Below are 12,300 nucleotides of genomic sequence, written 5' to 3'. Positions count from 1 at the left end.
GTTTGTTTTTTTTTAACCTATGTGTTTCATTTTTGAGGATGTGTTGTTATTTTGGTAAAAGCTAAAGGAAAACCGAAGCTTTAAATAGAGATAAGCATGTTGAGTTTAGGATGCCATAGGAGAATTTTTGTGATTTATTTAGAGATTAACAACGTTAAATTTTAGAATATGCAGAAATACTAAGTAGCTACTGTATTCCTGTGGAATGTCAAAGCTGCATACTTGTGCTCTCTTATACCAGTTCATTATTATTAGCCCCTTAATATTTATTGGCATGCCTATAGCTTTTTGTTCAAAATGGCAATATCTTTACTTATTCTCTATGAAATATTAGCTTGTAGGGAAAATGAGCCAATTTTAATGAAATAACTGGCTTTAATCAGAACGATTTTTAAGCTGTATGCTTTCACTTAATTTATTGAGAGTGATAAAGGTGTCTCCTTTATGTTAATGCGGCTACTTTTGGACCTCACCAAATGATGGGGCTGGTTGCTAGGAGAACTAACTAGGTGATTAGAGGATTGGAACTTTCAGTCCTACCCCCTAACCTCAGTGGCCAGTGGTTTAATCATTCATGCCTATGTAGTGAAGCCACCATGAAAACCTACCAGGACAGGTTCAAAGAGCTTCTGCGTTGGTGAAAGTGTGGAGATGCTGGGAAAACTGCACTCCTAGAGAGGGCACAGAACCTCTGCATCCCTTCCCATGTACCTTGCCCTATACATCTCTTTCATCTGCTTGTTTCCGAATTATATCCTTTCTTAGTAAACTGGTAATCAAGTAAATAAAATGTTTCTTTGAGTTCTGTGGACTGCTCTAGCAAATTAATTGAACCCGTGGGGTAAGGATTGTTGAAACCTCCAGTCTGTAACTGGTAGGTCAGAAGCAAAGGTGACAACTTAGACTTAGTGGCTGGCTTCTGAACTTGGGGGTGGGAATTCTTGTGAAACCAGACCCTTAGCCTGTGGAATCTGATGCTGTCTCGAGGTAGATAATGTCAGAATTGAATTGAGTTGTTTGATGCTGTGGGGAACATGCCCACGTACGTTGGCAGTTGGGATCAGAATCCAAGATACACTAAATAAACTGCCAAAATTCAAGTATTTTGTTTTTCTTTTTCTTTTAGTATATATCCATAATACCGCTTGTTATTAAGTTGCATTGAGTCACATATGCAAGAAAGAGTTTGCAGCAAAGAGCAGACATATAAGGCATGGATTAATATACTCCATTGAAATGTATTTAGGACTTTAACCGTATCCTCAACAGGAAATGTGTTGGATTTCTTGACCAAAAAAATCTTTTTATAACGTGGGACATTATTTGTTGTTGCTGTGCTCAGTCGTGTCCAACTCTTTGCGACCCCATGGACTGTAGCCCACCAGGTTGCTCTGTCCATGGAATTTTCCAGGCAAGAATAGTGGAGTGGGTTGTCATTTCCAACTCCAGGGGATCTTCCTGACCCAGGGATCAAACCCATGTCTTCTGTAACTCTTTTCCTTCTTATTCCTAATACAATCTATGGTAAAATTACAATATGTAAAAAGTAAAACTTAGTGATAAGTTCCTTACTTCCTTTATATTTTAAATGATTATTTTAATCTTCTGGCTGGTTAAATCATAATTGTAGAATGCATGAAGTATCCATAAGAGCTTCTGGCACTTCACTGAAAGTTTAACAACCACTGATAGGAATTAGAGGAATTGATTAAGGGATTTTACTTATCAAATAAACTAGTACTGTTGGTACTGCACACTTGTTGGTACTCCTCCTTTAATCACCTCCCTTAAAAAATGATCCTACACCATACCTCCCACATTAGTCGTTTTTGTCACCCGTACATGTTACTGACAAAATGGAAAGCATAGACACTCTGAAAAATAGGCTTGAATTTAAGTCTAAGCTCCTGCTTGAATTGACTGTATAATTTTGAGCAAGTTACTTACTCTGTGTGTGTTTTGCTGAAAACCTGGGCTTAGGGTTTAGCAACCCTCAAGACCTTCTCAAGGGTTATGGGTTGAATAAAATAATTAGTATTTGTAAGCTATTATTGTTTTAACACGCTTTTAATAAAAATTTTTCAAGTTGGAATTGTCAGTTCCCTTGGACACCTATTTTGTCTTCATGTCAATAATAAAACCTTTTTGTGATAATCATGTCAGTTCCTAAGGAAAGTGTGCTAAATATTAGAAGTAGCACATAACCATATAATCCTGTTGTTGCTATGGAAATGTTCCAACTGAGTTATTTTATTTCAAAGATTGTTCAGAATTTTGGTTCTTGACTTTATTGCTTCGATTACTTTCCATGACATTTTGCTCTGTCCTTGAGTATGTATGTTTTTGAACATTCCATATATCCAAAACACTGTAAAGATATTTCCCATTTTCATCTTTGCTGTCACTGGTAGAGGAGAGAAAGCATGGATTTATTAAAATAAGCATATATCTGTCACTCTTTTTAGGCTTAGATATAACCACAGGGAAAATACTGCATGTATACTCCTAATACATGGTTCTGACATCTGGAAACAAAAGGAAGTTTTAAAGACCTCTTGTTGCCAGCATTTCACACAGGAATGTGTCTGTTTTTTTTATTTCAGGTAGGACATAGGATGAGTTCACTTTGAGTCAATCATGTTTGTCATCTTCAGGAGGCAGGAGAATGTGATGACTATGAACTTCAAGACTAGGAAATGTGGGTTTATTTCAGGCTAGTTCATAAAAGTTACTAATCTTTCCAAGCCCTTTATTTTCATCTGTAAAAGTGTGAATAGTTTTAATTTTTTTTAACCCAACAAGATTGTGAAGATCATATGAAAGAAGGCATATGAGAAAAACCCAAGATAAGGCAGAGTAGAAAGAGTCTAGATTAGGAGTCTGAGCCTCAAGTTTGGGTCTAGGTTGTGCAGATTGCTGTATAAACAGGGCAAGTTATCAATATGTCTGGGCTTGTTTCTTTTTTCTTCCTTGCTTGCTTGCTTCATCAAATACTTTTTGGTAGCCTACTCCGCAGCAAGTACTCTCTTAGGCATCAGGACTACAGAGGAAATAATATAGTTTTAAGGCTTTGCTCATACTTTTCATTGAGGTAGCAGAATGATGTAGTTAAGAGTGTGGTTTCTGGGTATGGTCTTACAAGGTTTGAATCCCAGCTCCACCACCTACCAGTGGTGTGGCCTTGGGAACATTACCTAACATCTCTGTGCCTCACTTTTCTGATATGTTAAATGTGGATAATAATAGTATTCAAGTCATTGGTTCCTGGTTCTTAATAGCTGTTTAATGATTCTTTAGCTGCTATTAATTATTATTGCTGCAGTTATTATCATTACATTCTAGAGTGGGAATAATACTCAGAGAGGTATGATATATGTCAAGTAGTGAGTGCTAAGTGCTATGAAGAAAAACATGCCAGGTTAAAGGGATACAGGGTGATAGGGATGAGAGGCAGAGAATGGCTGTTTTAGATAGGATGATCAGAGAAGGTTTCTTGAGGCTTTGACATTTGAGCATAGGTCTGAAGTGAAAGGCTATGCCATGCAGATTTCTGGAGGAGGATATTTCAAGGAAAGAGAACAGCAGACAAATGCAAAGGCTCAGAGATAAAGCAGGTGTGACAGAAAATCATGGTGGCTGCAGTCAGAGTGAACAAGGGAGAGAGAGAATTGTAGGGGATGAAGTTAGAGGGGAACCAGAGGCTAGAGCATGTTGGGTATTGTAGGACTTTAGAATTTGTTTTACGTAGGTTCTGAATAGAGGTGTGAGATGATCTGACAGTTTTAAAAGGATCACTTTGGTTGTTCTTAGAACAGACTGAAGGTGAAAGATGAGGAGAACAGACTGAAGGTGAAAGATGAGCAAGAGTGCCGGCTGAGAGACCAGTTAGAACATTGTTGCAGCAGCCAGGCAAGAGATGATGGCAGTGGAGCACTAGCATTGACTGTGATGGCAAGTGATAGAATTATGGCTGTATTTTGAAGTTGATAGGGTTTGACCTAAGGAATAAAAGGGAGGAGTAAAGGAGAACTCCAAAATGTTTAACTTGAGAAACTAGAAGAAAATAGTTATGCTGTTTACAGAGACAAGGAAGAGTAGGACTGATGAAGGGAAAAGAGATATTGAGAGATTTTGAAAAACATTAAGTTTGAAACATCTATTGTGCATTCAAATGGAGATATTGAACAGACAGTTGGAATATGCATCTAGAGAGGTTGGAGTTGACCACTTAAATTATAACCTGTCTATGGTATGATAATACTACTTGGCGTGTATACTTTACAGTTATTTTGTGGATCAGAATTAAAATTAGTATTTTTAAAGTATTTTGTGAATGAAAACATTTGGTTTTGTTTTCAGTAGATAAACGATGTGGCAGAATCTCCAAGGTGGCTATTCATATTTGTGTACATCATTTCCCTCCTCTTCTTAACTTGCTGACTGAAGTGAGGAGCTTTTAACATCTCATTAGATATCATAACTCAAAGAAGTTATGTTACTTCCAATAATTATAAGCCAGTAGTTACAAGACAAAAATTCCTCCTTGAGTTTATCTGAGTATCTTTGTGAAAGAGTAGAACATTTTACAAAGGGTATTCAATTCCAAACTTTAATTACCAAATAAATTAAAATTTAAACTGTTATGTGAAAGAGAAAGATCTCTTAGCATGCAGCTATTAAAAATTATGAGGTGGATATTTATTTAGTGACATGACAGGATATCTGAGATATACCATTGAGTAGGAAAAAAACCTATACTTTTTCCCGTTATTATATGATCCCATTAATAAAAATTTTTAAATATTTATTGATCTTATTAATATAAAGATAGTGATTAAATATTGCTCTGCTAACCTTTTTGGCTCCTTCCCTTTTAGGGCTTATATGATGTTGGAGTGTGTGGGTATATGTGTGTGAGAGAGACAGAGACAGACACAAACAGTGAGGGAAATGGATGATTTTATTTGCGTAAATCCAATCTGAAAACGAAAAAACATGTATTCTATTAAGAATACTAATATTTTAAAACTAAAGAAAAATATATCAGTGGTTGCTTAGGTTGTGGTGAGGGCTTGACTGTAAAGGGGCATGAGAGAATTTGGATGGATGATAACGTGTTTTTTTATATTGATTGTGCTGGTTACATAATGGAACCTATTTGTCAAAGCGTATAGAACTGTTTCTGTTGCTTCAAATAAAGCCTTATCTTTGGGTGGGAAGAGTTATGCTTGTGTTCTGTTCTTCTTCATGTGTATCCACCCCCCTCTTTTAAATAAATAATAAATATGCAGTTTTTAAAAGAAATGTAGAACAAAGTTGTTGTGCAGAATGTAACAAAAGAAAACAAATAGACTTTCTCTAAAGCCAAATGTGTTAAAGTAACTCATAGTTAAAAGTATGGCTATTTTCTGTGGTGACAGTAAGATGATTGTTTTTACTTCTCTTCTTGAGTAATGGGTAATTTTTACAAAGTTCTTTTTTTGTTGGCATTTGATTTTGGTTTTTTAATATAGATATAGAAGTAAATTTTGTAAGGTACTGGTCAAAACACAATGCTTTAACATGCACTCCGAGCTTAGGAGGAAGTAGAAATTTACCAAGCTTCCCTATCCAGTCAGTGCCCTTTCTGAACTCTTGTCAGCCCTTCACTCTGAAAAGCCTTAGATGCGTGATGTCATTTTTCAGACTGTTGTAAAGTGGTCTTTTCTTACATTCTTTGGCTTACACCTCTCCTGGGAATGGGTATGTAAAAAAAGCTTTTTCACTTTTTCATTTAGGAATTAAGTTATATGTGGAAAAAATACTTTACATTTCTTCCTCTTATTTCTTTTCTAATAGTTAAGTATGTCTGTATGGGAATAAATCAAGTAAATCAAAGTGGAAATGGAGTAAGATTTATATTTCAATCTCATAGGACTGTGAGATAGTGTGGTAGTGTATATATGCAAAATGTTATTAGCTTTTGTTGTTGTAAATGTCATCATGTTTCTCAGCCATTTGGGTCTTGGTATAAATCTGCAATCTGGAAAATCAACTAACAGACAATTCAAAGTGATTATAGTTATTTCCACCTACATTGATATTTGCTGTTATTATAAAGAAAGTTAAGCTGATTTTACACTAAGTATGGGCTTTGAAGAATAACTTTTACTATTGTTTTATACAGTTGAGGTACTAAAGAAAATTGACATTCCATCTGTCTTTATTGGTGAATCATCAGCTAATTCCCTGAAAGATGAATTCACATATGAAAAAGGGTAAGTAATGGATATAAAAAATAATCATGTAGCTTAAATTCTTTTCTGTGTGAGGGTAGAATTATATAAGATTAGTTGTAATCAAAATTATGTTTTAGAATGTACTCTATTGTGCTAAATTATATCTTCTTAAGTCATGATTTTAAGACTTTACTTTTCTTCTGTGTATGATTACATACTGAAAATATATTTATGCTAGAGAGATTAAGGCACCCATGTTGCTAAAAAGAGAACTTTCCCTTTTATAGTTTAGTCAAACCATTGGTATTTAGAAGCAATGTGATTTACATTTATATGATACTTTACATTAAGACATATTTGTATTTTATTAAATGGAAATGTTTTATAAACAAAGAGTCTAACACGCAATGTGTTTGGTGACTAACTTTTACAAACACAGTTTGTTTTCAAGTTTAAAAAGTTTGATTTGGATTTTAAAACTTCTTACGGAATTTCTCCCCAAATTCTCATTACCACGGTAAAATTCAGACTGAAACTAACCTAAGGCACAACTGTCTTATCTAATACAGAAAACAGTGCAGTTTAATTAACACTTTAGAGCTTCTTATAAAAAACAGGTACCAAAACATACTGGACAGGAACAGCCATTTGACCAAGGGAACAATAGTAATAATAAAAACGGTAATATTATAATATAATATAGTAATATAATAAATATCAAGGATTTAGCAAGTGCCAGGCACTCATGAAACAAAGCTTTTATATTTGTTATCCATTTAATTCTAACAACAACACTCTAGAAGTTATTATTATTATCTCTTACCATCTACATTTGCCAAAAGAGGAAACTGGCACAATGAAATGCAATTCTAATTATTTGGGGGGCGGGGAATGCATGATTATTTGAGTTTGAATATGAATTAAAAAAAGAGAGGGAAAGAGTGTCTGTTTACATTTTTTGACCTTCTCCATATACGGTTTTGATATTTAAAATACTGTTCACATATTTTGTGCTCAGAACATCTTTATTAAGTTAGGGAATATAATTTGGGATATTGTATTAAAAATAGTTACGCAAGATCCTATGTTGCCAGCCATATTTGTGTAGTTAATGAGGGTGAGGAGAACTACAACTTGCTTTTATCTCAGTATTATTCCCTCGTATAGAAAAATTGTGTGTATTTTAAAGAGTCTTTTTGTTTTAAATAATAAAACCATTTCTTTTTAAATTAAGAAGTAATAGATACCTGCTGATAAAATATGGAAAAATTCAGAAATAGAAAACATTTAAACAAAAGTCCCTATGATGCTCTTCACTGACAGCTTAATTTTTTCCCCATGTTTGTTTGAATGCTGACCTTAACTAGAGATACCCTGCTCATAAAACAGTGCCTTGTAATACTCAGTATTTTGTTACATACTTTATTTACTTAATATTTAGACCCTTTCCATGTTAATGCAAGGCCACAAAATCTCTTATCCCAGCTCTTTGGGACAGATATAATGTGGAATTGAAGCATTTTCAGATTTTAAAAAGTTAAGTAATATTCCAAGGGATAGAATTTGAGGATTGAGGCAGCATTCTATAATCAAATAACATATATATCTGTAATAAATGTATGAGTGTTTGATCATGTCAGTTAGGTTCAGGTTGACTATCAAATGAATTGCAAACATTACTTTTTAAAGCTTTTTAGGTTTCAGAATTCTGCTTGAAGGATTGTAGACCTGTGCAGACTGGCTTGTATCATCTATCTGTTGACTGGCCAGTTGGTCAGTCTGCCTGCTTGCCTACCTACCTGCCTATTAATTTATTACTTATTTGTTTAGTTTAAAACTAGAGATGGGTATGATGAATATCATTCAGTCTCAGAATTATCAACTATGGCCAATTTTGTTTGGACTGTCCACTCTTTAAGTGCCGTCTGCCCTTTTTTCCCCATGCCATGATTATTTTAAAGCAAGTACTAGATACCCTATGATCTAAACTGTAAACATCTCAAAAGATATCACTAGAAAATAAAGTTATATATAAAAAATATAATGGCATTTTCATTATTTTCAGTTCAGTTCAGTCGCTCAGTCATGTCCGACTCTTTGCAACCCCATGAACCGTGGCACGCCAGGCCTCCCTGTCCATCACCAACTCCCAGAGTTCACACAAACCCATGTCCATCGAGTTGGTGATGCCATCCAGCCATCTCATCCTCTGTCATCCCCTTCTCCTCTTGCCCTCAGTCTTTCCCAACATCAGGGTCTTTTCAAATGAGTCAGCTCTTTGCATCAGGTGGCCAAAGGATTGGAGTTTCAGTTTCAACATCAGTCCTTCCAATGAACACCCAGGACTGATCTACTTTAGGATGGACTGGTTGGATCTCCCTGCAGTCCAAGGGACTCTCAAGAGTCTTCTCCAACACCACAGTTCAAAAGCATCAATTCTTCGGCGCTCAGCTGTCTTCACAGTCCAACTCTCACTTCCATATATGACTACTGGAAAAACCATAGCCTTGACTAGACGGACCTTTGTTGGCAAAGTAATGTCTCTGGTTTTTAATATGCTGTCTAGATTGGTCATAACTTTCCTTCCAAGGAGTAAGCGTTTTTTAATTTCACGGCTGCAGTCATCATCTGCAGTGATTTTGGAGCCCGGAAAAATAAAGTCAGCCACTGTTTCCACATCTATTTGCCATGAAGTGATGGGACCAGATGCCATGATCTTAGTTTTCTGAATGTTGGGCTTTAAGCAAACTTTTTCACTCTCTTCTTTCACTTTCATCAAGAGGCTCTTTAGTTATCCTTTTTTAAATTAAGAAAAGTAAACATTAATTCAATATCAAAACATTTCAATCTTTAGATTTGTTTTCAGAGCAAATAAGGACATGTGACTACCCTATTTTTGATCTGTAAGTTTGCTGTGCCTCTTTTTTTTTTTTCCCCTATGCATTTATTTATTGAAGAAACAGGGTCATTTGTTCTGTAAAATTTTACTGCAGTCTGGACTTTTCTGACTACATCCTTGGTGTATTGTCTAGAGGTTTCCTTTGTTACTTATTTTCCCTGTAAATTGCTAGTTAGATCTAGAGGGCTGCTCAGATTCAAGTATGGCTTGGGGACCAGGAGGATAGGTAAGGCAAGAATAATTTATATGTATTGTTATGTATTTCCATCAGGAGACATAATATTTGGTTCTCTGTGATGTGAGCAGTCATTAATAATCATTGTCTGAAGCCATTGGTTCTTTAGGATTTGCAAGTAGTCTTATTTTATAATTCCTCCTTAATATATTATCTGAACTAACTCCATAAAGAGGAATCACACCTCATCAATTATTTGATTACCTTGATGTACAGTCTGTGATACGAAGTATCTGGAGTTGGTCCCTAAAATATCACCCAGCCGTGGGTAACAATGTAATGTTGCTGACACCATACTAGTTGAGTAGCACAGGAGTACAATGGGGAAATCAACCATCTTAGTGACCATTATACAGACCCTTCCCTAGTCTGAGGAAATTTTCTATTGCAGGATTTGCTGCTATATAAAATTTGCTCATGCAGCATAAATAGTGTGCTTATTCTGTTCAGTTTCATTTCTTGATTCCCTGTCAATTTTTATAATACTAGCATTATATAGTTGATAACCATATAACTGTATTAACCATGGTTAATAAGGAGGAGACTAGGGCCTTTGGTTATTTTCCCCCCCAACCCCCACAGTATACACATTTTTGTAGTTTTTTTGCCTTTTTTTTTTTTTTTCCAGTCAAGCAGTGGAGGTTTAGAATAGAAAAGAAGCTACAACTCTTGTGAATTTCTTTGCTAGTTTTCCATTCCGTATCTCACAGATGAATGTGCAGTATGGGGTTATATCCATTGTACTTGGTACAACGAATTCCCATAAAGCATAAAAGGAATAGGGAGTTCATTTTCGTCAATAGTGCCTCCAGTTTTTTCATGGGAGAAACTGATGAACAGTAATTTGGTGTGTGTGTGGGGCGTGTGGTTCTTGTTGACATACTGCCTGAGGTACTGCCAGTTTTAAATACTGATGTTTGCTTGTGAAATATGCTAACTTTCATCCATGTTACTAAATTCAGTAAACACGTGTTCTTAGGAGGGACACAGTAAGTATTGCTTAACTGATTTCCTCTAACCAGTCTAAAAGTTTCTTTTAATTAAATGGCAAATTATTTTGGTAAATATGTAAAGCTGATTTAAAAATGGAGAAAACATCCCTTAACTTAATGGAAATCATCTATTAGAAAATGAGATGGGTCTAGTGGATTAAATTGTAATGTCTAAATGCTTTAAAAATATTTTTCTTTGTTTTCAATTAACATCATAATTTGACAAGTCAATATTTCCTAATTATTAATTTTTGTTTTCTTGCAGGGGCCACATTATCTTAGTTCCGGAATTTAGCCTTCCTCTGGAATACTACCTAATCCCCTTCCTTATCATAGTGGGCATCTGTCTGATCTTGATAGTCATTTTCATGGTAGGTAAATTAATTTTAAATACTTAAAATTTAGTGGCTCTAAAACACATTGTACTGAGAGGCCGTACATAGAAGAGTACGTGTTGTATGAGTCCATTTACGTGACTTGTTCTAGAAAAGGCAGAAATAATCTGGATTGAAAAAAACCAGAACAGTGATTTCTTTGGAGGGCTAGGTGCGGGAAGGAAAGGAGGTGAGGGATTTACTCAGAAGAGTATGAGGGAATTTCCTGGAGAGTGAGAATCATGTTGTCTGTCTTGTTTGGGTTGCACAATGTCTCATTCACCAAATTGCATACTTAAATTTTATGCATTTCATTGTATGTAAAGTTTACCTAAAAGAAAAATAAAAAAGAGCTTTAAAAAATACTGAACTCTAAGTAATGAGTTTACATGCTGAACTATTTGAGGGAAAGTATATTGATATTTGCAACTTGCTTTCAAATGCATTGTAAAAAATAAAGAGAAAAAATATATTGATGGGTAAATAGTGGGATAAATAGATATGTGATTAAAAAATATAGTAAAATGCTAATTATAGAATCTAGGTAGGAGATATATGCATATTTATTATAAAAATTCTTTTAACTCTTCTCTAATTTGGAGTTTTTCATATTAAAATGTAAATAAAGAATACTATGAGGCCTCAAGGTTAAAAGGGTGACATATTGTTTCCAAAATAGTGGTTATCAAGTATGATCCCAGGACTCTTGGTGGGTCTACAAGGTCAAAACTATTTCCATAATAATACTAAGCTATGATTTGCCTTTGTCACTCTCATTCTCTTGGGGTTTATAGAAGAGGTTTCTAGAGGCTACATGGTCTGAGATATCAAAACAAATTGAGTGCAGAAGCACATGTGAGAATCTCTCTGTATTCTATTAAGATAGATATTAAAAGAGATTTACAAAAATATGAAACAATCCCACTATTGTCCCTAACCTTTTTATTTTTCATAAAGAATATTTATAGTAACACACAATGAGTTTATTATTATATTGAATTAATAGAGTAAAAATTAAACACTGTCTTTGAAATAGTCTTCCTATGATGTGGTATTTCTTTTAATTTGTTAGTTTTTCATATCCATAAGTTTAATAATTTTTTTCTGTAAACATTTAGCATGTCTTTTGTTAGATTTTTTAAAATTATATTTTCTAATTAGATATTACTGAGGTATAGGAATGTTATTGATATTTTAAAATAAACTTTTAATTTTGTAATAATGTTAAGATTCACAGAAAAATTGCAAAGAAGAGAGTTCCTGTGCTTTCCTCATTTAGTTGTCCCCATTGTTAACATTTTACTTTACCATGATACATTTGTCAAAACTAAGAAACTAACACAGTTAACATTACTGTTACTGAAGTCCAGACTGGATAGATTTTACATTTTTCCATTAATGCTTTCTTTCTGTTCCAGGATGCAGTCCATATTACGACATTTTTTTGTTATCATGTATTCCCAATCTCCTCTGACCTGTGACAGTTTCTTAATCTCTCCTTGTTTTTCATGACCTTAATAGTCTTGAGGAGTCCTGGCCAGGTATCCTGTAGAATGTTCCTCAATCTGATATTTTTCTTATG

The 12,300-nt window shown here is 34.5% G+C and overlaps 1 protein-coding gene across 1 annotated transcript in view; it reads left to right on the top strand.

The window, feature by feature from the left end:
• Positions 1 to 12,300, top strand: part of RNF13 (ring finger protein 13) — a 128,094-nt gene that overhangs the window by 65,888 nt on the left and 49,906 nt on the right. The window contains exons 6-7 of the mRNA XM_010858106.1: positions 6,167 to 6,257; positions 10,610 to 10,715. Of these exons, the coding sequence (XP_010856408.1) occupies positions 6,167 to 6,257; positions 10,610 to 10,715 (197 nt within the window). The remainder of the gene's footprint in view (positions 1 to 6,166; positions 6,258 to 10,609; positions 10,716 to 12,300) is intronic.

The sequence above is a fragment of the Bison bison genome, unplaced genomic scaffold (assembly GCF_000754665.1).
Source record: "Bison bison bison isolate TAMUID 2011002044 unplaced genomic scaffold, Bison_UMD1.0 scf7180017864384, whole genome shotgun sequence".
Classification (NCBI taxonomy): domain Eukaryota; kingdom Metazoa; phylum Chordata; class Mammalia; order Artiodactyla; family Bovidae; genus Bison; species Bison bison.
This window is presented reverse-complemented; position numbering and strand designations above follow the sequence as displayed.